The sequence below is a fragment of the Syngnathoides biaculeatus genome, chromosome 10, assembly GCF_019802595.1.
Source record: "Syngnathoides biaculeatus isolate LvHL_M chromosome 10, ASM1980259v1, whole genome shotgun sequence".
Lineage (NCBI taxonomy): Eukaryota > Metazoa > Chordata > Actinopteri > Syngnathiformes > Syngnathidae > Syngnathoides > Syngnathoides biaculeatus.
In genome coordinates this window covers 23,449,286-23,476,896 of record NC_084649.1, presented here as the reverse complement: position 1 = coordinate 23,476,896, position 27,611 = coordinate 23,449,286, and the positions used below count along the sequence as shown (strand labels likewise).

The 27,611-nt window shown below is 45.4% G+C and overlaps 1 protein-coding gene and 1 long non-coding RNA gene across 2 annotated transcripts in view; both read right to left on the bottom strand.

The window, feature by feature from the left end:
- Window positions 1–7,242: 7,242 nt before the first annotated feature.
- On the bottom strand, window positions 7,243–8,769 carry LOC133507893 (potassium voltage-gated channel subfamily A member 3-like). The gene has a single exon (XM_061833444.1). It carries the CDS (start codon window positions 8,767–8,769, stop codon window positions 7,243–7,245), a length of 1,527 nt encoding a protein of 508 aa, XP_061689428.1.
- Window positions 8,770–11,622: 2,853 nt separating this feature from the next.
- The window catches only part of LOC133507895 (uncharacterized), a 37,477-nt gene continuing 21,488 nt past the window's right edge, over window positions 11,623–27,611 (bottom strand). The window contains exon 3 of the long non-coding RNA XR_009796937.1: window positions 11,623–11,859. This is a non-coding gene — a long non-coding RNA (uncharacterized LOC133507895). The remainder of the gene's footprint in view (window positions 11,860–27,611) is intronic.

Below are 27,611 nucleotides of genomic sequence, written 5' to 3'. Positions count from 1 at the left end.
GAGAAGCGAGCTCGTTGCCGTTCGCGAGTCCATCCGTCCGTCCTTCTGCTCTGTGGCGTGTGCGTAATTGCACTTCGGGGGCCATTCATGAAGTTCACTGGTCTTCACGGACATGTGGGCTGCGGGCCTCCACTCAGACGAAAGCAAGCAAGCAAACGCCGTCTCCTCACGAGGGGAGTCGTGGCGAGTCCATTCAGGATGCCAGGCCAGGGACACTGGACTAACGTGGCTCAGATTACCCATAATTCTCTGCGGAACATGGCTGGAGTGCTTGGTCTCGGCCAGGTCATAACGGTATGCCTATTTTTTTTCTTTTTTGTGGACAATAATTTACAACAAAACAGTCTCAGTTTTGGGGCCTGTAACTAGTATTTGTTGTTGCAAGCATTAGGGGACCAAAAATAGAACTTATTTGAGTTATTTCTGGACCGTACAGAGTGCACCTGGTTACAAGCCTCACCGAGTACATCTGTAAAGGAAATACCATTTGGTACATACATACGCTGAAGGTGTGTAAACGCAGCACGTGCCCGCATTGAAGCGCGAGATATTTACAAAGACGGTAGACAGAAAGAGTTTAACGTTAGCGCTGCCGTGCTAAAGCTAGTGCAAACGCTAACGCTAGTTAACGCTGTTAACCGGCCCCGTGAGGCTAACGCTAACAGGGCCGGTCAAAATAAAACTTACCGGTAAATATCACTGAGACACGCCAGTACCGCAGCAGCAACACACTAGCACAGCGGTAACAGGACCGGTAAAAATCACTTCGGTACACTGGTCTCATTCTTAACTTTTCCGCTCGAGTGCCCCCTGGCGGCCGCTAGAAAAAATACTAACCGCATCACCGCATAAACCGCAGAGTGGAAAGCGTGTGATAAAAGTCGTGGCTTGTAGGCCGGAAATTACGGTGTGTATATATATACATATATATATATATATATATATAATATATATATATATATATATATATATATATATATATATATATATATATATATGTATATATACATTTTTTTCCCAATTATTCAGCCCATTATCAGGTTGTCGAAGTCTGGCAAATATTAGAATCGGCCACAAAAATTCTTAATGGGGACCTGCTTTGAATATTACAAAAAGGATACTTGCTGAATAGTTTTTATCCATCCAGCCATTTTCTTTTGCCGCTTATCCTCATGAGGGTCGCAGGGAGTCCTGGAGCCTATCCCAGCTGTCAACGGCCAGGAGGCGGCGTACACCCTGAACTGGTCGCCAGACAATCGCAGGGCACGTGGAGACAAACAGCTGCACTCACAATCACACCTATGGGCAATTTAGTGTCCAATTAACGTTGCATGTTTTTGCGATGTGGGAGGAAACCGGAATGCCTAAAGAAAACCCACGCAGGCAGGGGGAGAACATGCAAACTCCACACAGGCGGGGCCGGGATCGAACCCTGGTCCTCAGAACTGTGAGGCCAACACTTATAATACACTTACAGTAGTTTTTAAATCATTCTAAATCGACAAACTATATCTTTCTTTGAATTCAAGGTGAATATCGTAAAACCTCCCGCACAATTCCCTGCTCATGTGACTTGGACCTGAAGCGTCCCAGCAGCCACCGAGCCAGCACCTGGCCCCCCTCCCAGTGCTGACAAACACCTCCAGGGAGCCGGTCACCGTGGCAACCCAACCAAGGCTGAACAGCGCATCCAAACAGCTTCACTGCTGATTTTTTTTTTTTTTTTGTCCACACTGTATCCACTCTCTATTATCCATATTTTGTGCAAATATTTGGAAACAAGGGCGATACGAACCAACATACACTCGCCTCTCCGCAAGGCTGAGGAAGTTCTTCGCATCTGCGGGCGTTCCAAACGTGGAAGAAAAAAAAATGAAATCTTGTACATTGAAGGGCACAGAAGGGACAAAGTGTTTGTACAGACTACGCAAAAAAAAGAAAGTGCAGCACCTGCCCGGGCCTGCCAGACATGTTTTATGCGACCGAAAGTGACGAGTCGGCAAAAAGCGATGGACTGTCCGTGTGTGTGTGTGAATGTGTATGTGTGTGTGTGTGTGTGTGTGTGCGGTTACAGGATGTTAAAAAGTCAGCACTTACCAACCATACATCCAAAACCATACATCCGTGTCGTTAAGTGCAGATTACCAACTTCAAAATAACCTCAAAACAAATATTTAAAGCACTGATTAGATAAAATAAATAAATATTTGACTAATTTAAAAAGGACAAGTGTTTGAAAAACCGTTTTTTTTTTTGTTTGCAACTGAAATTAAGGAAACAAGTTCATCGCCAGCTATTCGTCTTTTTCGAAAAACATCTCTTGAGCAAAATGTTCTGAATTTTTGATGGACTGAGATGCAGGGAATTTACCTCCACACGGAGATCCTCCACCCCCATGACATGTTCAGCTAGGATGGGCGAAGAGCCACAGCCACTTTCAAGTGCCTTTTGTTTGCAGTCTGGACACAGGGAGGTGAAACACACTGAAAACACATTCATTGAAAGTGGATCATTAAACACATCACAGTGTCAGAAAAAGCCTACTAGAACAACTAAACTTTTGGGGGGACTCATTGGCGGCGGGTGTGCGGTGCCTGTCTTTTAGCATGGGTTTTGCATGTGATTGGTGAAGCTTTTCTGAACCTCATCACAGTTTTACAAATATGAGGGTGTGCACACTTTTGCAACCACGTTTCAACTGTTTATCTTTACCCAAAACCCTTCTAGCTGGGCAGGTTAAAGTCCACATTATTAATGGGAAAGGCTTCTAAATTGCTGTTCTCATTTTTCTATGTCACAAAAATGTAAACCATGGGTGTCAAACTCTGGCCCGTGGGCCATATTTGGCCCGCGGTGTAATTATATTTGGCCCATGAGGCAATTTCAAATTCATATTAGAGCTGGTCCGCCGGTATTACAAGTATTACACACTTATTTGTTTCCATATTAAAAGGTTCATTTGTTCAACTTTGGCCCGTGGCTTTGTTCAATTTAAAATTTTGGTCAATTTGAGTTTGACACCCCCGATGTAAACGTTGAATCAGGGTGTGTAAACTTTGTGTATAGACTCCTCTCCAGGTTAAATTTCTCAGCTTATGACTTGGCGACAAAGCCAGCTGAAGTTTCATGGCAAAAAAAATGCCAGCTTCAAACAGTCCAGTCAAGTCAAAGTCAAAAGGTAAGCAAAGCTGCAAGGTAAAAAAAAAAAAAAAAGGATTAAAAATAGTTTCTGATGACCAAAGACGAATGACTAGATAAATAATCGACGTGGGACTGGGGGGAGGGGGGGGGGGTTGTGTTGGGGTGTGTGGCTGTGCACCACGTACAGCAGAGACGGCTTCCACCACGAGTTTCCATAATCGGGCCAAGCAGACAACCACAGTTCGGGTCCCGGACCACTGGTCGTCACGGTAACAAAAACCCAAAACAAACCGATTTCAGCATGACAAGAATATTATATGAAGTGCACTGTAATTCCTCACCCTTTGCGGTATTTAGTTGAAAGTACAACATGGACATCGGGAAACCTGGGAAACGTTTTAAAATGATGAGAGAGAAAAAAATTATTGTACTTATTGGTGTGCGTGTGAAGTGAAGAAATGGTGAAAGTGGCCCCCTACGGACATGCGGCAAGATGACACCTTAGGAAGGGGGGAAAAAAAATACTGCAGGTCAAAACATTTGCCATTAAAATGATGACAATTTTTTGTTTGGTTTGTTTTTTGCTTGGAGTAGTTGTGATCATTTCTCAACCTCTAAATCTGGTCACTTGACCCCTCCGTACGGGGCACGTAACCACGCCCCCTGAAGTGACGTCACGCCACGTGCGCTGACGTAAGACAAACAGTAAAAATGGCAAATACAATACAATACATTCTGAACTGAGACAGACTCGCTGCTTCTGATTTCATTCAAATCAACGATATATTATAGATTCTAAATACAATACATTCTTAACTGAGAGAGACGCCATGCTTCTGATTTCATTCAATCATTCACACGTAGCAATGTTATGCTAGCGCAGAACGTCTCATTCATTTATACGAGACGTGTATTAAAAATCAAATTTAGGGCACATATTCGTGCAAACACAGTCTGGTTAAGCGAGCCAGCAAGAAATCAATACGTTTGTGCAGTCCGATCATCGCTAAATATCCCCCAACAAAGATTAAGTGTGTCAATCGTTCACACGTAGCGGTGTTATGCTAGCGAAGAACTTCGAATTCATTTATACGAGACATGTATTGAAAATCAAATATAGGGCATACCTTGGTGCAAACATATCTGTTCCGGTTGATATTAGATGGATTTAGTTGACGATGCGGTCTTCCACAAAGTTTGATCCATCGAAGGCATTTTTCGTACTGGGTCTTCGGTTTTGGAAAGGGTACGAATGGAACTCCACCAACTAGCCTTTCAGGATACCTGTCGTCACTATTACAAAGTCCGTGACTACACTTCTTAACCATATCTATTGTTAAAGAACCCAAATACGCGATAAAACGCTAACTAAACCTATACTGGACCATGCAATGTTGTCTGAGAAAATGGCGGGAGCAAAAACGGGCTTTGGTTTATGCAGATCTCTGGCCTCTGATTGGTCAGTGGCGCAGATTGCGCAATATCCACGCAGGGGTCAATTTAGGATAATCGCAGGTTTACTAAGGAAATGCGGTGATGTAATGACTCAATTTGTCCGCTAGAGAGAAGCGTTGAGCTATTGTAAAATCCCGAGCATTGATTAAATAGCAACGTGAACTATTCAGATACATTTCTTTGAAAAGTAATTTAAGTAGTACGTTAGTAGCTTATTTTTTATTCTGCATTTTCAATTTTTGTTGAATATTTTACTCCTAGCTCATTGGATTTGCTCTTGTTTATGCTATTATTTGACAATGTAAATTGCCAGTTTAATACACATTTTATTTCAAGACAATTTGAAAACTTCTCAAATGCTAATATTTGGTTAAATATCACAGTTCACAAACAAACGTTCTAAAATTTTTTAATTCTCTGGACCTTCAGTGCACGACCATGAAATCTTTGGAAAAACAATCAAATAAAGATTCATTGATTATTATTAACGCATCACAGTGGGTAAAGCGATGGCCTCACAGTTCTGAGGTCCTGGGTTGAATCCCAGCACCGCCTGTGTGGAGTTTGTATGTTCTCCCCGTGCCTGTGCGGGTTATCTCCAGGCACTCCAATTTCCTCCCACATCCCAAAATCATGCAACATTAATTGGACACTCTAAATTGCCCCAAGGTGTGATTGTGAGTGCGGCTGTTTGTCTCGATGTGCCCTGCGATTGGCTGGCGACCAGTTCAGGGTGTACCCCGCCTCCTGCACATTGACAGCTGGAATAGGCTCCGGCGCTCCCGTGACCATTGTGAGGATAAGCGGCAAAGAAAATGGATGGATGGATATTGATATAAATAATAAACACATTTCCCTTTGTTTTCACTTCACAGGCAAAATTTAAAAAAAAAAAAATGAAACTGAGCCGAAGGAATTGAACTCTTCTTGGCCACACAGCAAGTCAGCGAATATCATGTGACAATTTGTTTTATTTACAATAGAAGACATATAGGCCACTCTGAAGTGAAATCACTGAAAAAATATATATTTCAAAGCTACGGTCACGACACTGCATAAATGGATACCTGATTTTTTTTTTTTTTAAAACACCACAAGTTATGATTTTTTTTTCAAAAATCTCCCTCTATGAACAACTCCATTCACTTGACAAGTAGAATATTCCAAGATTGACTCATCAAATTACATTTCGAAGGTACACACACCGCTCACAGGACACACACACGGCACACCCGCACCTTATGAAGCAGGGTAAACTCACGATAAAGACGATCCTGAGTGATTATCCTGTGGTGCGCGCTTGCGTTAATCGCGATTAATTTTGGTCGTCAAAGGGCAACAATCGCACACGTTAAGCACATTTTAGGGTCTGACGCACGGACACTGTGATTTGGAGCTTGATAGGCAATTAAGTGGGGTAAACGCAGACGAATAATCGGGCCTAATTTGAGAATTTCTCAAATTCAGCAAAAATGTAAAGATTATCTTGAGCGATCATCCTGTGGTATGATCGATCACCCCCCCCCCCCGCCCCCATCTGCCGACAATATTTACGATCACTTGTAGCTGCATGAGTGGGGTCTCGCACATTAAAAATAAATACATTTTAACAAAAATTGGTTAAGAAGTAAGCAATAGTATATACAGTTAACAGATGATGCTATTGTCCCCCCTCCAGACTTTTCAAAAATAACAATAAAAAAAATCCCATTCCTCCATTGTTAATGTGAGGGCGTGAAGGCAGTTTATATTTCACAAAAAAAAAAATATTTAAAAATGGAAATTAGGATGAACAATAATAACTGCAAAGATACATTTAAAAACTATTTTCCTCAGAAACTTTAGGGATATTTCAGCTTTTGGGTACATTTTTTAGGATGAACCTAAAACGGCCAAGAACCTTTGAGATAAATTCAATTTTAATGAATAAGTCGAATTGTTCAACATTTACAGTATTTTTTCACACCTTTGTTGGTGTTTAAAAATGAGTTGTGTGGGAAAAATTCACAACAGGTGTTTGATCAATGAATGGAGGGTTAAAATGCCTTTCTGTGACTCCTCCAGTCCTTCTGTGGCAACCAGCGGCCTCTTCGGTCTGACAATAAATATTTTAATCCATGCAATGTTGCTCAATTCTGTCTGATGACAAAATGTGAACAGCAGGATGTAGAGGATTGTTTCAACACAAATTCTTGGAGAACCAGGAATTCAATGTCGGATCAAAAATATGTTGTGAATTCTGCCATTCAAGTCGTTCAACAACAAATACGAAAACAAAAGTACTGAGACATTGAACTTACTAGTCCAATCTGTCTGTTTTTACTTTATTTCACTTTATTTTCTTAACTAATGTTGGCATTAAACGTATAGAAATATGTTTGCAGAAGAAAAAGGGGGTGAGGGATTACAAATACTCCCAAAAGTTCAATTTAAATTCACTTGGGGGGTTATAAGGTACATTTTAGGTTCATCCTGCGTAACGTTATGTGCAGTTTACGATCGTGTGTCATTGCTCGGTCGAATAAATATTTTAAAAAAAAACAAAGAAAAAAAAAGACATTTACTGTCAGCAGATATGAGCGATTAATTCAAAAGTTAGTCACAATCCCTCGAATATTGCGACTGCTTTGGTCCCGGCGTTCCGCTTTAGACGTCCGTGAAGATCTTGGTGATATTCACGCAGTTGTGGCCGTTGAAATGAGGCCGCTCGTCGCCCTCCTCCACGCCGACGAAATCGCCCTTCGAAAGGGCGCCGGAGGACGCGCACGACCCCCGCGGCCGCAGGAGCTCCGCTCCCGGCAGGCCGTCGCAGCCGGCGGCCGGGGGCGCGTCGGAAGGCGGCTGCTCGTCCGCGTCCGTCTCGCGGTGGTAGAAGTAGTTGAAGTTGGACACGATGACGGGCACCGGCAGCGCGATGGTCAGCACGCCGGCGATGGCGCAGAGCGAGCCCACCACCTTGCCCCCGATGGTCACCGGGTGCATGTCCCCGTACCCCACCGTGGTCATGGTGACCACCGCCCACCAGAAGGCGTCCGGGATGCTGCCGAAGCTCGACGCGGGGTCGTCCGCTTCGGCGAAGTACACCGCGCTGGAGAAGAGGATAACTCCGATGAAGAGGAAGAAAATGAGCAGTCCCAGCTCTCTCATGCTGGCCTTGAGGGTCTGGCCCAGGATTTGGAGCCCCTTGGAGTGGCGCGACAGCTTGAAGATGCGGAAGACCCTCACCAGGCGGATGACGCGCAGGATGGCGAGGGACATGGCCTGCTGGCCGCCCCCCGTGGTCTCCGCCTCCGCCAGCTCGGTGCCCAGCGTGATGAAGTAAGGGATGATGGCCACCACGTCGATGACGTTCATGATGTTCTTGGAGAAGGAGGTCTTGCTGGGGCACGACAAGAAGCGCACCAGCAGCTCCAAGGAGAACCAGATGATGCACAGGGTCTCGATAACAAAGAAGGGGTCCGTGAAGGGGCTCGCTGCGGGCGAGGAGCCTCCCCCGGTGACGTTGGAGTCGCGGGTGCGCTGCGCGGACTGCAGGTCGCGCTCGTCCCGGAACTCCGGAAGCGTCTCCATGCAGAAGATGACGATGGAGATGAGGATGACGAGCACCGACACGATGGCGATGCCCCGCGCCGGACCCGAACTTTCCGGGTACTCGAAGAGCAGCCAGATCTGCTTCTGGAAGTCGTTCTTGGGCAGGACGCGCTCCTCCTCCCCGATGAAGCCTTCGTCCTCGCGGAATTTCTCCATGGCCTCCGCGCCCAGCTCATAAAAACGAATTTCCTCGGAGAAGATGTCGATGGGCACGTTGACGGGTCTTCGGATGCGCCCGCCGGACTGGTAGTAGTAGAGGATGGCGTCGAAACTGGGTCGGTTCCGGTCGAAAAAGTACTCGTTCCGGAGAGGGTCGAAGTAGCGCATCCTCTTGCGGGGGTCGCCCAGCAGCGTCTCGGGGAACTGGTTAAAAGTTTGCAGCTGGGTCTCGAAGCGCAAACCCGAGATGTTGACCACGACGCGCTCGCAACAGCCCAGGTGGTACTGCGGGCTTTGGTTCCGGTTCGGCGGAGGACCACCCGGCATGTTCTCCACCGTCATGTCGTCGTCATGAGTGAGCCGCCGCGGGCGCCCGCGCGGGGACGCCGGCGACGGGATCACGCCCGAGTCCCGGCGGTCCATACAGGTGGCCGAGGGGGAGAGGGAGAGGAGGAGGAGGAGGAGGAGAAGGAGGAGGGGCCCGGCACGCCTCCCTCACGGAGCCGGGAAAGGCGAGGTCGAGCCACCCGCCTCACCGCCGTCAGGCATCGCTGTGAGGCTCGCTCCAACATCCTCGAACCGGGATCCACCATCCCGCCCCGACACAAACAAAAACAGGTCGACACCCGCTAACCGCGCGCACAACTTTCTCTCTCTCTCTCTCTCTCTCTCTCTCTCTCTCTCTCTCTCTCTCTCTCTCTCTCTCAGGCACGCGAGCCCGCGCGTGCACGCGAGGAAATTAACTCGACACGCTCAATGGCAAGCGAGGGCAAATTATTAGGTACACTTGAGAGCTTGGACGGTGAAGTCTGATGGAACTAAATGAGACCATGATCAAAACACTTCATCCCAGTTCGATGAGGTAATGTTGTTCCAATTAACAAGAACAGCAAATTTATTAATTGCATATCATTCCCAAAAGGCAGCGCTATGAGGGAAATCATTCGAGAAAAGCCAAACTTGGTGACATTTTTGTCACAATAACATTCATGCATGATTCATTAATATGTGAATGTCCAACTATTATTGGACTACTAACATCAGTTATATGTCCGATATATGGCACACACACACACACACAAAAGTAATTGAGAAGGGGTGTGTTCACTTTTAACATTCACTATAAGTGGGGGCGGCTGCACAGTGGATCAGTTGGTAAAGTGTTGGCCTCACAGTTCTGAGGACCCGGGTTTGATCCCAGCCCCGCCTGTGTGGAGTTTGCATGTTCTCCCCGTGCCTGCGTGGGTTTCCTCCCACGTCCTCAAAACATGCAACATCAATTGTGGACACTCTAAATTGCCCACAGGTGTGATTGTGAGTGCGACTGTTATCTGTCTCTATGCGCCTTGCGATTGGCCGGCGACCAGTTCAGGGTGTACCCTGCCTCCTGCCCGTTGACAGCTGGGATAGGCTCCAGCATTCTGCACGACCCTAGTGAGGATAAGCGGCAAAGAAAATGAATGGATGGATATAAGTGAGGGAAGAAACTGATGACAGCAGAAATGTTTGGTCCACACTTCTGCAAAGTTTATAGGCATTCTATGTCAAATTTCATCCATCCATTTTCTTAACTGCCTATCCTCAGAAGGGTCACGGGAGTGCTGAAGTGCTGAAACGTCCTCCTCGTCGTCGTTTGATGGCACCTTTATCGCAAGCCAAAAGGATTAATGCAACGCACTTCAACTTTGGAGTTAACCAGCCCCTCCTCACATGTCTCCAGTCGGCTCTAAATGGTGCCGCTCGCCTCTTAACTGGAACACGTAAGAGGGAGCACGCAACTCCAATTCTGGTCTCCCCTCACTGCAATTTCGAGTCCTTTTTGAAGATTCTTTTGTTTGTTTTCAACTCCTCAAATGGCCTCACTCCAATTTAGCTCTCTGAGGGTCCCCATCCAAATGCTCAGTGCCACAAGTCAGCTGACCAGCTGCTTCTGGAGGTGCCGGAAGCTCGGAGCGGTGAGAGCTTTTTATTTTTGCTGCTGGTCCCACGCTTTGGAGTGACCTCCCGCTGCACATGAGAAAAGCCCCCCCCCCCCCCCTCCCCGCTATCCATTTTTAAAAGACATTTTAAAACACACTTTTACCCTTTGCCTTACTCACTGCACCTGTTTTAGTGCTTTTAACATATTTGGTATTTCACATTAATTTGTGTTCATTACTCTTACTTTGTTTCAGCTCTCGTATGATTTTAGTTTGCGTTTAAAGAATGTGCAATTTTATAAATGTGATTTTGAAATCGGAAGGAATTGAAAATTGTGGCAAGCAAATCGGAGATCATGGAATATAGTAAAGAAAAAGTATATGTGTAAGCATTATATCCCCACTATTTGGGGTTGGACCACAAATATCAGAAATTCGCATACAATTACACTGAAATATTTGTGTATTTTTAAGAAGAGTATTTTTTTTTTGCACAGTCTGAGATAAAAACATACAAATTGGAGAATCTGAGGTTGCTGAACCACAAGTACGTGGGGGGTCCATAGAACAACTATTGTCCAAATTATGTTAATAAGGGAATTTTGATGGATTTTGGTACATAATAAAGCCAACATAAAATAAAACATATTCACAGAGTAAGAAAAAATAAGTAGATATACACGATGTACTTTCATGAGGTCCCCCAAAAAAATGATGTGGAGGGCCAAATCTGGGCCTCGTGCCTCGAGTTTACAAGTGTATTATTGTTTCCTTCTCAGCTCTTCCTCTTCACTATCATAACTCTGCTTCAATGTCCTAACATAAAAAAATATACTACACATTTTATTTTTACCCATCTATCCATTTTCTTAGCTGCTTATCCCCACAAGGGTCGCAGGGAGTGCTGGAGCCTATCTCAGCTGCCAACAGTCAGCTGGCGAGGTACACCCTGAACTGGTTGCCAGCCAATCACAGGGCACATGAAGACAAACAGCCGCACTCATAGTCACACCTATGGGCAATTTAGAGTGTTCAATTAATGTTGCATGTTTTCCTGGGGGTGTGGGAGGAAACCGGAGCGCTCACCCGGAGAAAACGCACGCAGGCACGGGGAGAACATGCAAACTCCACATCGGCCAGTCCGGGGTTGAACCTCAGAGCTGTGAGACCAACGCCTTACCAGCTGAGCCACTGTGCCGCCCATTTTATTTTCAAAAAGAAAATAAATTTTTATAGAATATTACTGTAGATGAGCAGTTAGAGCACTGGTTTGGTAAACTAGGGGTTGTGGGTTCGTATCCCACTGGGGCCTCCACTCCCTGAGAAGGGTTGCGTCGAGAAGGGCATCCGGCGTAAACAAATACGAGCGTTCATCTGAGACGTCACGCCCTGGCGACCCCTAATGGGACAAGCCGAAAGAATCTTACCTACTACTGTCGTGTTCTGGCGTACCTGATGTTTTGTCCGGTGGGACGCGGTAGTCGCTGTCGGGGTGGCTGAAAGCAGATGGATGAAAGCAACATGGCTTCCTGCTCATAATTACGTCGCCTCGGCTGAGGTGGTGTCGTTGCTCTCCGAGGTGCTGAACGCCAGCCTGAACACACACACACGAATATGCAAAAATGTAAACAGCTCATCAGCATTTTCTATTTTTCCCTCCAAACGGGCATGAAAAAGCATCCCGAAGTGCGGGGCCTTTGTCAGCGCGCGGTGGTTTCATGTTTGATCAAAGGCGGCCGCCATTGTTCGGGGTGGGGGCAGTGGGGGTTGGGGGGGGGGGTATATTCATCAACCCAGGTGGGATTCGGCAGGTCTATTGTGCACGGCGAAATTTTCATTTCCACATGTTAAAAACATGGAAAGAGGGAGGAGGGATGGGGGGGGGGGAGAAAGTAGAAGCCGAGCATGTCCAAATATGGTAACGCACTCAATGTGCAGAAAATCCTCTTAAAGGGATGCCACTGATCTACGAGAAACCTAGTGACCTCTATTGCAATAACTGAAAAAAAAAAATAATAATCATAGAGAAGTGGAGGGGACGCTTGAAGCCGTATTCCTCCATACGGTCTTCAAATACGGTTAATATGACAAGTCTATACACCCCTGTGAAGAGTCAGATGTTGTGAAAAAATCATTTCAAAACAGCCTCCATTATTGTGACCTACAAGTTGTACAACTCCACTCAAATGTCTTTTTTATTTTAATCCTTTCAAGAGGGCAAGTAAAAATAAATGGCTGGGGAAAAAATATGTGCACACCCTCTTATTACTGGGATGCGGCCATGTTAAGATCGAAGCAAGCGAATTTAAACCCGAGTCAGCACAAACCTGACTTGTTTGATTAACTTCGGACTTCAGATTATTTAGCAGGCTTTTCATGACAAATTCTTTTTCTTTCTACAAAAGCGGGAACATTTTGACGCCTGTATGGGGAATAAAGATGTTGCCATGGTGATAAAATTGTATTATTTCCACGAGTATTATTTCCCTTTGACAATTTTACAAAATTTGAAAGTCGACCGGTGGCGTGGAACAGATTGTGTTGGACTTTGGGGGTTCCGCTTTTGTGGATCTTTTTATTCCATTTTCTTTGAATACAGTTTTTTACTAAATTGTCCGCGGAGGGGCGGCACGGTGGATCAGCTGGTAAAGCGTTGGCCTCACAGTTGTGAGGACCCGGATTCGATCCCAGCCCTGCCGGTGTGGAGTTTGCATGTTCTCCCCGTGCCTGCGTGGGTTTCCTCCGGGTGCTCCGGTTTCCTCCCACATCCCAAAAACATGCAACATTCATTGGACACTCTAAATTGCCCCAAGGTGTGATTGTGAGTGCAGCTGTTTGTCTCCATGCGCCCTGCGATTGGCTGGCGACCAGTTCAGGCTGTGCGCCGCCTCCTGCCCGTTGACAGCTGGGAGGGCCTCCAGCACTTCCCGCGACCCTTGTGAGGATAAGCGGCAAAAGAAAATAGATGGATGGAAATTTGACATTAGAACAATTTGAAAGTCGACCAGTGTCGCGGAACGGATTGTGTTGGACTTTGGCGGTTCCGCTTGAGTGGATCTTTTTATACCGTTTGTTTTTAATACAATTTTGTTTCTGTTTTCTGGAGGAATTTGATGTCAACAATAATTGACAACATTTGGGTAGAAGCCCTCCTACGTTCAACTGTTGACTCTTTGCAGCAGGGGTGTCAAATTCATTTTTGTCGCGGGCCACAAGCTAGTTCCAGTTTCCCTCAGTTTCCCGTTATGACTGGGAAACAAAACAAAATCTTTCACCGCCTCATCATATTTACAAAAAGACATCTCAAAGACAACATCTCAAGGTTATCATTTATCATATATGACAATTTGAAATTTTGCTACAGATTTTCACAAGAATCACGGTAGTCGATGCAGACGATTTGCCTTTGCGGGCCGCATGAAATCATTTGGCGGGCCGGATCTGGCCCCCGGGCATCGAGTTCGACACCCGCGCCTGACAGATTTCTTTGTTCAAGTCGTTGCAGCTCAGGCATGAAATCTGAGGTTGCAATCGACCTCCGGGGAAAATGGCATTTGGAGTTTGTCTCCACGGCAACGGACTATTGTTGTTTTTATTCCCCCACCAAAGGAGAAAAAGTAGTTTGAGTTGAAGACGTTACATAACTTCCGCTTTCAGGAGTCGATTTATGAGACTTTGTGCGACGTGCTCCCACTGAGAAATGAACGAGGTTACATATTGGGATTACGTGGAAGAGGCTTCCACCATATGTGTGCGCGCCTTGAAAGCAAGGCTACTTATCACTCCATCCAGATCAAATGCTCAGAGGACGCCGGGAGAGACGCTCGCTTTTGCGACAGAACCCGATCCGGCCACTCGGCATCTGTTCCCTTGATGCACTTAACTTATTTAGGTCACGCTCTGTTCAAACGCGGCGGGCTTATTGCGTCTGGAGTCGTGTCGCGGCCTCAGGGTTCCAATTTTGGATTTTCATTTGTGGAGGAAAAAGAAAAAAAAAAAAAGATTGATGGTCGTCTGGGGATGTTTGGACGCCAGGGTAGCGCTGCCGCCACGATGAAATGGAATGCACCGTGGGGGCCAGAGAGCGACAGGAACCCCGTCCAGCCTCTTTTAGGCCAGCGCTGTAAATTCCCACGCTCTCCACCGCCAGCTGGTGATTTACTGTCGGCCGCGCTACTTCCGCCGATCCTTCAAGCTTCTCTCGCTTCGTGTTCGCACCGTCACGCATATTAGAAAATGCCTGTTAGCATTCGCCGGTTTCAACATGAGGTCTGCTTGCACAACGGAATCAGCGCCTGTCATGAGCAAGGCTTGGCCACGGCCAGGAGGGGCGTGGCCGGGCCGCTGCTCCGGGCGGTGTCATCTCTGACACCTGTCACCGGTCACAGCTGATTCGCATGATCACCGTGATTAAACAAAGTATTTAAGTTGGAGTTTTGTCACCGGCATTTGCCAGTTCGTTGCTTTGTGTTAGTGAGTATGCTTTGCCGCAAGCCGGGTTATTCCGCTACTTAGCTTCATAGTCGTCGAACCCTATTTTTCATTTTTTGGATCCTGCTTTCTTGGACTGTGTAATTGTGCATCTCTTAAATGAAGAATAAAACCCCCTGAACAGTATTCCTTTGCCTGGGAGTCCTGCATTTGGGTGCACCTCCGCACCGCTGGGATGTGACAGCGTCCAAACGAGAGTTGCATAAAAATACTTTTGTCATTACTTGGACTTTTTAATTTAATGACAATTGATATTGTAAATTGTTAGATGCAGGGGCGTATTAAGCTATTTGGGGGCCGAAGGCGAACCCACTAATAGGGCTGTACACATCCATATGCTGCCCAGATATTAAATATTTAGGTTAATCATCAACTTAAAAGTGTGAATTTGAGAAAATGATCTGATTTCATGAGCTGTAAAGTCCTTAAAATCCTTTCTGAAGATTACAAGCAAGTTAAATCATCTCCCCTTGACTGTAATTGCTAAGAAGACTAATCGACGTTTAACATAGTTTACCATTTAAAGCGCTTTAAAGCCGACATCTTTGTGATGAAAAGTGCCACTGGTGTCACCGCCCACTTCATCTCAACTGCATCCTCCTCGGCTGACACTGACAACAGCGCTACTGCTGCCGGAAAGAGCGTCTCGGTCTGGCGCTCTTTCATTACCACCTTAAAAACTTTGACACCTCGAGTAGTTTTTATGAAAACTTTTTGTTTCCCTCTCAGCTCCTCTTCTTCACTACTCTGCTACTCTGTCCTCACAACATGTTTCTTTTTCAATGCTCACCTCAAGTCATTTAAAAAAAAAAAAAACGCAGCTAGAACAAAGTGCTATTCATAAAATACAGTAATAAATGATACAATAAATAAATAAAATATGGACATGAAGGTGCAGTCAGAAGATGGATTAGTCCATTGCATGAGAAAGAAGAGGGCGCACTCTAATTAAATAATAGTAATCACTTTGATAATTATATTATATTGAGCTTTTATGAGGCATTTGTATTACTGGCAGACCAAAAAAAAATGTTGTTATCACGTTATAATGTGATATGTGTCATGTTATCATGTGGTTGATTACACGTTATAACGTGAATCATTTCATGTTATAACATTTCATTTCCCATTACAACATGAAAAGTTTCATGTTATAACGTGAGATGACCCACATTATAACATGTGATTTATCACATCATAACATGAAACATATCACGGTAAAAACCCAATATGTTTTACGTTATAACCAGATCAGTTGGCGTCAACTTGTTTTTGCGACACTGTGGTCACTCACATCCTTCCGAGGTGGCATACAGGTAGAAGTGGCCTCTCATTGAGTGTTGCACAAAACACGGATTTGGTGAGCTTTTTACGGAGTCGTGGTGTGCCCGAAGATTGCCTCTTACGCATGGAGCAAGAACATGTCAGTGAATCATTTCATGAAATGTATTTATTTATTATTTTCTACGTTATAACGTGGAGCATATCGCGTTATAACGTGAAAAGTTTCACACTATAACATGAAATTAATTACGTTATAACGTCTTATAAAATGAAAACATCCACATAATAACAGTTAACTTTTCATGTTATAACATGAAATATATATATATAAATATATATGGAAGCTAAAGGAGGAGTCATTTTCAGGAGGACACCGTGGATTTTGATTTATAATGAAATTTATCTGGATTCATACAAAGGTTAGGAAGTCTGACAGCCATGCGCTCTAGCCTCAGGTCAACTCTGGATACAAACACAGTGCTGCTCAACCTCTGGTTAGCGGACGTCGTGGCTAGCGATGCACTTTTGGCAATACAGGGGGATCTCACTATTACAGAAGACAATTAGCTGGACATGTTAAATATAAATATGAAGTGTACCCCCTTTGTGTCGTCTACAAAAATTACTGCTCTTTGAGTAACGAGGCACAAGGATTTATTCGCCACGTCTGGTGCGGCAGCCCGGACGATCAATGAGAGAGAGAGCGGCATCGATCGGGCGCTCGTACATCGGCCGCCCGCCAGAGCGCAATCGTTACCCGCTCACAGCATCGGGCGCCGCGAGGCAATGTGAAGGCCAAGGTCGTAAATGGCGCCGGGCGCGTTGACTCGCCGCGCCGGGGTTAAACGGGAGCAGCTAGCGCTGATTAGTCTGCGAGCCTTGGGGGGGGGGGGGGTGGCTGAAGTGACGAGACGGGGTCCGCAAAGACCATCAAGCAAGGACCTGATTGATTTGAGAGCAATAAACGCCCTCCTCATGCACACAAGTTCCTAGTTGTGGTCACAGCACGGAAGTGTTGAAAAGAGATTATTATTCGATTGATTTAGGGACAGTTAGCCGTTAGCCCTTTTTTGGAGCTTGTTCTACACGTTTGTACTTTTGGCGAGGAAACTTGACTCATGATCAATTGACCAATGTCGAAAACCAACACGTTCCCGCTTCGTCTGTAGATTTTCCAGCGCAATTGATTTTGAATTGTGTCTTTTACAAGAGTGATTCCCAACTACTGAACGCGCAGCGAGGGATTCGGGATAATATTGTTCACTACAAATTGTTACCCTAATAGCATAAGTTCCTGAGTCATCCATTCATCCATCCATTTTCTTTGCCGCTTATCCTCACGAGGGTCGCGGGAGTCCTGGAGCCTATCCCAGCTGTCAACGGGAAGGAGGTGGGGGTTCACCCTGAACTGGTCGCCAGCCAATCGCAGGGCACATTGAGGCAAACAGCCGCACTCACAATCACACCTATGGGCAATTTAGAGTGCCCAATTAATGTTGCATGTTTTTGGGATGTGGGAGGAAACCCGCGCAGGCATGGGGAGAACATGCAAACTCCACACAGGGAAGGCTGGGATTGAACCCGGGACCTCAGAACTGTGAGGCCAACACTTTCCATCTGATGCACCGGGCCGCCACTGTCAAAATATCACGAAAAAAGATGAAATACATGCTTTTTGTATGCATAGATTGCCAGTCATCCAAGTTATGATAACTCGCGAGGATTCAATCCAGGCAATGGGACTTTTTCTTTTTTCTTGTTTTATGAAAATGTTTAAAAACGACCTGCACGAGTATTTTTCATTTAGAATTTACATTTCTTTATTTATTAAGTGGTTAATTTAAAAAAAAAAAAAAAAAAAAAACTACGTGACAGATACAAATCATGTCAAAAATTGGCTATACAAGCTGCTAAAGGTTTCACGTTGACTTGACTTCTCATCACACAAATCTCACTGGAGTGGGTAAATTCAGTCACATATGATGAAAAAAAATATTGATAACCTGCTCATTGTAACACTCTTCCGCAAGAAAAGACTGTTTTTGCTCCTTGCTGCCTGTTTTTTTCTGCCTTCCGTTCTCTGGAGCTAATTAATCCTGCTCCCGAGTGCGAGACGCGACTTGGAAGCACGCGAGGCAAGCGCACACTTTTCAAACGGAGCAGATGGGCCGACGAAAGGAACCCCTGAAAGGGTGCCAAACTGCAGCGAGGCGAGGTGGCACCACACCGTGGTGCGGGAACCCGGCCCACCGAGGAATCGTGGGGCTCACTTAAGAACTGTTGGTGCAATATTGAACGGCGCGCATATGCTCGGTCAAGATGGGCACATGTGCAAGTCTTAAAGGGGGCATGGTATGGAAAATTGTATTTAAAAATAGTCGAGTCTCTGGCGTGCGTTTTCTTTTGCTATCAACATCTTTAAAAATTAATCTGCGCGGGAACTGTTCCGAAATTTGACGTCACAAGTTGGCAAATTTGCATAATGTCCTCACGCCGAGATTCTCCACCCATGACTTGGCAGCCACATGGTTGAATTAAGCCAGTTCCGGCCTTGCGTGCGCGGCATTCGTTTAGTGAACTGGAAGCGGCGGGGTGAACAATGTTTTTTTAGAAAAATGAGGGGAAAAGTTGATATATGTAGCAACAGACGCTCACTTGGCAAAAGTGAGGTCGCTTTGATGCAACGCCGTTAGCACCGAGAAGCTAGCTAAGGTCATCACTCACATTTTTGTCGGTCACAGTTGACAAATTTCTTTCTTTCTGTGAAACCGAAAACCGATGATCCGCTACGAAGTCACCTCCAGTAGATGTGGTTTTTGCACGCCACCTAAGAAGCCCTAGGACGCGTTTTAGATACGAATAGCACTGTAATTGGTGTCAAGGAAGTATCTTGAAGTCATGCATCTGAACTAAGAAAAGCTTTGTATGCAGTGAGAGGAGCGGAGTTTAGCCTGGGTTGCTAGTGGAAGTTATAGAGCAGGGGTGTCAAACTCATTTTTCACATTGTAGTTCCGGTTTCCCTCAGAGGGGCCGTTATGACTGTAAAACAATACAAATATTTAATCGTCTCATCATATATAGATCATCAATTTATGAACTAGATTTGGAATCAGAAATCAAAGGTAATGTGTTTTTCAACTATTCCTGTTGGGGTACAAAAATGCTTGTAATATGTCAACTTTATCATTTATGATATATAGCAATTTGAAATAATTTTGGTACAGATTTTTACAAGAATCATGGAAATCACTCTAGATTTGGCCTCACGGGCCACATAAAATGATGTGGTGGGCCAGATCTGGCCCCCGGGCCTTGCGTTTGACATAGAGAGTGTTTTACGCATGCGCTTTTACACTTCTGGCGCATTTTTTTCCCAAAATCACATCATGAATTGTATTCTTACAGACAATTTTGTAAGATGAACTTGAAATTCATTTTGACTAAAAACTGTGGTGCAGCACGGTGGAGTAGCTGGTAAAGCATTGGCCTCACAGTTCTTAGGACCTGGGTTCAATCCCGGCCCTGCCTGTATGGGCACTCCGGTTTCCTCCCACATCCCAAAAACATGCAAGATTAATTGGACACTCTAAATTGCCCCTAGGTGTGATTGCGAGTGCGGCTGTTTGTCTCTGTGTGCCCTGCGATTGGCTGGCGACCAGTTCAGCGTGTACCCCGCATCCTGCCTGTTGACAACCAGGATAGGCTCCAGCACTCCCCGCGACCCTCGTGAGGATGAGCGGCAAAGAAAATGGATGGGTGGGATGGTTAAAAACTCTGGCTAACAAATATGAGCGTTCATCTGAAATGACACGCTGTGGCGACGTGTAACGGGACAAGCCGAGAGAAAGTTTTACCAATTTAAACATTTTGGAGGGGAGTTGGGGGGGAAAAATCCGTATCCCAGGAGACGTGTTCTTTTCCAAACCGTTTCTATTTTCTTATTCCATTATCAATTTAATAACAACAACAAAAAAACATTTCATAGGCTAAAATGCCTCAGAGAAAGACCTTGAAAGTTGCTCAAAATTGGCAACAACCAGATGGCGGACTCATTTTTTTTTTTTTTGGTGGCATGCTAGCGGTAACCACGGTAACAGCGCTAATAGAGCAGGACGGCAGTACCTCGACCGATGCCGCGTCGGCAAACGTCCTGCCTTTCCATCCGGGCTGCTGAAATTAAGAGTTTAAGAACATATTTCACAGTCGGCTGAGCCCAAAGCGAGCACGGCAGCTGCACCCTCCTCTCCACGCACGCCCGCACGCGTCGGGGCAACATATGCAAAGCGGGAACCTATCCTACTTTTTCGAGTTTCATTTGGTGCCAAAGCAAAGGAAAATCCAGGCGGAGTGCTCACCCACTTACTTTCATGTAGACACAGTTTCACACAGACCACAACAACATAGATGCTAATGATGTGCATGGGCATGCGTTGGAATTTGCCATCAAAGGAAACTTTTGCTCGTCAATTATGTGGTAAACCTCCATCCAAAATCCCAAAATCCGGGGGCGCAAAGTTCATCGAACGCTACACCTGCTACCGTTCGCGTGGCCCTCCCGTCCCCTCGCGTCGAAATGTCGAGCGACGCGGAGGCCTGGTCCCGGCGATCCAGGTCAGCGGCGATGACGACAGAGCTGTGGGAGAAAGACGCCGATGCCGCCGCCGCGCCGCAGGCCGCAGTGCTGATGCAGAGATTTAATTGGCATAATAAGGATTTCCGCTCGCGACGATAGCAAAGAGGAAGCGTTTATCCGGATGCGGGGATTTCCCTGAAGGCGCGCAAAACCAGGACACGCCATGTTTAGGAAGTTTGAGCGCTTTTGACTTAGCGGGCTGCGTGATGCAAGCTCGGGAGCACTTTTGAGAGTTGCAGCTTTTATGCAAAAAAAGAAAAAAACATTCACGTGTTTATAGTCTGTTAAATTCAAAACCGCGCTGACGCGTTCCGATTTGTATCATCCGAACCTGTTTCGAAAACGTGACAGACACATATGCTGGAAAAAAATGAGCACTTTTCTTTGGCGTTAGCCACTATTCCTTCCTCATCAACATCTTTCAGTTGGTTCAAAACGCTGATGCTCACCTCTTAACTGGAACCCGTAAGAGGGAGCACATAATTCCTTCCTATTCTGCCCTCCCTATATTGGGTGACTGCGAACCTTGGCGTTCACTTTAAGTTTGGACCGCTGATCCGGGTATCTGTTTGCCTCTGCATGGTGATGGACAGCTCGAATAAACAAAAAAAAAAACAATGGTGGAAGCTAGCCTGTTAGCTAATGTGGTTACTGCACCACAACGGGAAACTCACACCGAGTTCTGTCGGACGGCAGTACGATTGGCCAATGTTCCATTGCGTGACACAATTATGTAGCTCACAGCTCATCGTGACTCGCTTGACCACAAGGATTTGCATTCGTAAATACCAAAAGAGTTTAACATTTACGATTGTCGAACACGACTATCAGTGAGAAAAATTAAAAAACGCTACAGGATAATCATTCAGAGCTACCGTGATTCCCGCCCTATAGAGGCCATCTGGTTAGAAGCCTCGGTACACAGAAAGAGTTTAACGCTAGCGTTAGCGCGGCGCTAGCGTTAGCGCACCTGGTTATGAGCCTCGGCACACAGAAAGAGTTTAACGCTAGCGCCCCATCAGCGCATAAAACGCAGAGCTGAAAGCGTGTGAAAAAAGTCGGGGCTTGTAGGCCGGAAATTACGTTAAATATAGCCGCTATTGCTATGCAGCGATACCTTATGGATAAGCATGCACAAAGCCTTCACGCTAACACGATTATCTGTCGAACAATTGCTGGCTGTGCGCATCACGGCATCGCAAAGCGTCTCGGACCGGAATGCATTCCAGCCTGAGAGTGTCACAAAGATAAAGTCACTCTTTTTTTTTTGGGCCCGGAGGGCTGCGGTTTTATCTGCCGTGCAACCCACTTGAGTCGAAGTACCTCCTCACGGCTACGAGCTACGGCTGCTCGTGAGGAAAGCCTCATTAGGCCAGCGCGTCGAGCGTCTTGACAGGCGACTGTTGTTGCCGGCGAAATCCCCGCGAGGATTTATTTGCTCCGACGTCTAATGAGCTCCTGGACCACCGTACCTGCCCCGTCACGCGTCCTTTGAGACCACGGAGGCATCAAAACAGAATGTGTTGTGGTGAACCGTGAAGACGGTCACGTGTTGAAGAATACACACATAATTGCAACAAATTTGGCAATTAAATTGCTGCATGATGACAACGAATTAGCACGTGAATGAAAAATAAGATGCTCCTCATACAGAAATGAGACTTGCTAAAAAAAAAAAAAAAAAACTTCACGAAGAGGAGTTACAAGATGTTTCCACAAGGGGGCAGTAGATGGATTTAGCTGCCCTCCTTCCTGCCTGACTATGGTCCCCCCCCCCCCCCATTTTTTTTCGCCATCTTGTTTTAATTGCAAGCACATAGAGCAGCAGCAGTGCTGAAGCCAAATATGTACGGCACACATAATTGAAAATGACAGCAGCAGAGTTCAGGGATGCTTTTTTTTTTTTTTCCTTCCTTGTGCTTTTTTGGACAACACGTGTTTGAAGAGAGAGGCATGCTCAACAAACCAGATCGAATCTCGGGGGGGGGGCAAGTACATGAAATAGTTGTGAATGCGGGCGGGGTCACTACAGTGCTTTGTTGTGTTTGAACACATGGCCCGTGATTGGCTCTTGAAGTCCACGTGACCATATAAACTTTACATGTAAGATTTTCCAAGCGTGAAAATTCATCGGCATAATACTCGAATGAGGTCCAATACAAGTGCTTGATCCCAACTTCTGACTTTAAAATAATTGTAATGTTTTGTTGGTTTTTTTTTTTTTTAGGTATTCATGTGAAACTTATTACAGTAGTTTGTATTCATGTGAAAAATTGAAATGCACTAAAAATATTTAGAGGCTTGATAATAAGCAAAATGGGAGCATTTATTGTGCCAGAAAAAAAAATCCTAAAATAAAATATTGCATGTATATGCGTGTTATTCAAGCAAGCAGTATTTTTAAATTAAAACTTGAACATTTTTATTTAATGTGTTTTTTCACAAAGCGTATGTGGTAAGATGTGATGTACAGGGCCGATTTCAGTGCAGCATTTAACATTTTTGCGAGGAGAAGCTAATGGATAATAGAACGGGGCATACAAATGCTGTAATAATAATAATAATAATTGCTGAAAAAAAGAAGAGTTATCCCTGCAGGAAGGATGAGCCAATGTTTATTGACCGCATAATAAATGGGACAGAAAGGTATTGATCCATGAATGATGTCCACTGTGGAATTACAACACCAGACGAAGTCTAGATAAACTTTTATTTTTACTATGTGTCAATTTACATAAAACTCAAGGCAAAATTTACTTAAATGATTTTAGGAGGGGTGAGGCATTTGCATCGTGGAATTACACATTGCAGGAAAATTGTTGGATTCTACAGCAGTGGTCTCACTTCTTACACCAAGTATGACAAAAAAAAAACAAAAAACAAACAAACGAAAAAAAATGTAGCTCTCCAACCATGCAAGTGTTCATCAAAAACACGTTTTTTAAAAAAAGTATATCCCTCATTATTGCAAATATTAACACTGCAGTTATATATAGATGCTAATGTTATGCTTTTAACAAGTCAAATGTTGTTGCTTCTTTGCAACGTGCATAAAAATAAAAAAATGTAAAAAAGCTGCTGCTGAGTCAGAATGGTTGGGCAGTCAAATGACTTCATGTTTTGAAAACTTGATTTTGTTTCTTTTTGCTCTGGAGAAGGGCAGTGTTCTCCACCTTGAGGGCAGAAGTGAATTGTCTCCGACCATTAGCGCATCTGCCAGCAGCGCCGCCGCCCACTCGCTCTCTCGCACACTATAGAAGCATTTAGGAGGGTCCAACAAGAAATGTTGCCGTTTTGGAGTCTCGTTACTTCACGAGAAATTCGATCCAATCCAGAAATGATGTCCTAAACAACGCAGTCATTGTCCTGACCTGCCCTCCACCCGCCCCCAAAAAAAGGCTATCTTGCCGGGGGGGGGGGGGCCCTTTATCTGGCCTGAGGAGGGAGGGGACTAGTTCAAAGGTCACACGCTTCGGATGGAGTCTGAGCACAGGCCCCGTCGGATCGCTCCCGCTCTCAATTCTGAGCACTATGAAAGCGACATCCAGCGACCTGTTCAACACGTCATCCGTTCTATCTTCTCGCTTTGGTCACCACCCATCGGTGCGTCTGTTTTGTAAACCTAGAGTCTGAAATTATGGCAAGGGAAAAAGTGAAAATCCACATCTGGCTCTGATCATTTCAACCTACAAGTTTAAACCGCAAGATGACACAGATGGAACTCGGCAGTCCTAACAAAGACTCAGCAGAAGAACGCTTATGGATCACACATCATGTTTTCAGCAAGGGGGCTTTCTGTACATTATTTATGAAGGTAATTGGTACTGGTAGTAAACTCCCAAACCCTTCCACTTCTCTAGTGATACATAAGTGGGGATCTAGTCGGGATATTCTGAATCTTTATAACCTGTGACATCATAACCACTCACAGATGTCTTCATCGAGTGTAAGGAAAGGAGGAGCAAGCAAGAAGTAAAGAAAAGAATGGCAATGGACCTTTCCGACCTGTCAATCCCTCGTACAATAATAGCCAATCAGATAGCTGCGTTGTCTCGACACGCCCCTCTCGCCGTATTGTCCCACAAGCAATGCCGGTTGTAAGTAGCGTGCGCTTGGAAAAGTTAATGTTACGAAGAAAACGGTTCTCAGATGCGCTTGGAGAACGTGCAATTCTGATGAAAGATATCCTGCTCGGTTACAAGGGGCCCGCTTGATTCATTTTCCAAAGCCTAAAACACAGTTGCTGAAGTGCCTACCACGGATTAAGACTCGCGGAAGAGCGCAGGTACAACTCAATGTGGACGATATGAACAAACACTAGGCTGTATGTTCGAAGGTAAGTAAAAGCCAAGTCAAGTGAATAGACCCACTCACTGATAAAGACTACGATGATATTACCCGTGATCTTTCCAAGAAAAAAGTACTCACCCTGCTTTACATGCGCAGTACAATTCCACTATTTTATCCTGTTGGATTTCAATATGAAGTCTGTGAGGCCTCAAACTTTTTTTGCATCGATCGTCAACGTTTCGCTGTAACTCTGACATTGCGTCCTGCTCCGTCCAAAATCTTAATTCCGTGTACATATCCTTGTGTGAAATAGTTCAGACCTCTCTGTAGAACTCTCTTGGACAAGTCTGACGCATTTGGCAAAAAACATACCCCAATATTATCTGGAAAACGCGATAGAGAATCGACTTCAAACATGTACTGTCCAATCGCCATTTTGAAAGCTTGTGGGACATGGTTAAGGGGGCGGAGCTTCAGGTCGGCATCGAAAAGGTCCATTGAAAGACCTTTGTAAGAGGGTATCGGTAGGCCCACAGTGGACAAAATTAGGAACAGCAGTTATTTTTTTGAAAATCGTCACAGCCCCAAAGGTGCACGGGCGGACACCAAATGCAGGATTCCATGGCGAGGACATGGTGATCAGAGGGTTTTATTCTTAGTATCACGAAGCGCACTCACAGACTCAGGGCACAATGAACATAACGAACTGGCCAGATCGTTCTGTCACGGCCAGAACATGGGGTTGAACCCAAATGCACGACTCGGGAGGCGTAGAGGCAGTTCGAGAAAAGTGTCGGGGATCAGGCAGGCATTCAACGGGAGCAGCGGTAACCAGGACGTTAGGCGTAGAAGGCAGGGATCGGTACACGGGAGATCAGGAACAGGATTGCGAGAGTGCGGGAACGAGGCATTAAGCAATGATCTGGCAAAGGAAAGACCGTATGTGTGGTTCAACATAACTGAGACGTAATTATTAGGAGATTAGGCGAAGGTGTGCGGCTCCGCTGATTGCGGCAGGTTCGTGGCGCCTCGGGGACTGGTAGGACAGGGACCGGGGGGGCCGTGACAGAAAATAAAATTAATTTAAAAAAACCAAGAGAGTTCTCTATGCCCACGGACCAGATTGGACCACCTCACGGGCCGGAGGAGGTCCGTGGGCTGTACATTTCACACCGCTTATTTGGAACACCTATGAGGCGGTGTGAGCTGTAAAGTTAAAATAAAGTCTCAGCGCTGTCGCATTCTAGAATCAATCACAGAGTGACATTCGTCCAATCGAATTGCTTGCCGGGAATTCACGATTGTATCGTGTATCATCATGTATCCCGGAGTAGTGGTCAAGAGGTGTGTGAAAAAGCCAGCGCCCCCTAGCGTTGCGAGCGCTTAATTCAAAGCAGCGGCGGCAAACCCCCGCGCGTAACGTGGTAAGTAGATTTGGCGTCCAGATGCTCCCATCGAGCTCCAGATGTGCGAGGCGGCCGGCACCAGCGCAAACGCAAGCGGCGCTCTTATTTCCCCGCCGCCGTCCTCTCACTTGTGAGGAATAAATCACAGACTCCGCCGGTGACCTTGGCGTAACCTCAGCGCGAGGCTCGGATGGGGGAAAGGGACACCCACCAGGCTTCGCACGGCGTGGAACTGGATCTCATAATTGGTGTTGATCATTTAGGGAAACTTTGAAAAGGACAATCTTCCAATTTTTGCAACGCGAAAGGGCAAACGTTTGGCGCCGGGACAAGATGAAGGTGAAAGGTTTACTGCGAGTTCGTGCCGCAGTTCCGATTTCTACGCTTGTAACGCAAAAGTTGGTCTGCAAGTTGAATGGCGCGGGCGAGGTGAGCCAGTTGGAGACATCTGCTCACAATCAGCTCCGTGGAGTCATTCTTTTGGGAATTACTGTGTTTTGACTCACTTCATACGCAAGTTTGTAAAAATAAAAAAAAAAAAAAAAAAAAAGTGGACGTTTGAATCGGACGGGCTGAGAAAGAGGAAGAACGAAGATCAGAGCTTCGGAAACGTTTAAAACATATATGACGCAGGTGTCAAACACAAGGCGTGGGGGCCAGATCCGGCCCGCCGCATGATTTTATGTGGCCCGCGAAGACAAATCTACAGTATCAATTTAAATTGTTCTTCTTGAAATTGTCACGCATCATAAACGATAAAGTTGAGATATTACAAGCATTTTTGGGCTACCAAACATGCACAGTTGAAAAACGCTATACCCTTGATTTTTTATTCCAAAAGTAGATCAAAAATTGATGATGTAAATACGATGAGACGATTAAATATTTGTATTGTTTCACAGTCATCGGCTCTTTAATGGGAGAAGTATGAGTGCTTCTCTAATGTTCAATATCCCATGAATATGGTTTTGCATATATATGTAGTTTTTATATCGTAGACTTTCCAAATGTTTTATTCCTCATTGATCATGGTCTGTCATCGTATTCATGGGGAGACGACAACGCAAAGAAAACAAGTAGTAGGGATTCGGCACTCAAAAGATGAAAATATGATTTTGAGAAAAACATTGTGGGGTTTATCGATAATTGAGTACGACCAAATATGGATGTTGACATTATCAACCCTGTTTGTGCGCCATTTGTAATGAAATTAACGTTGCCTTCGGGGTTGAGGAACGTAAC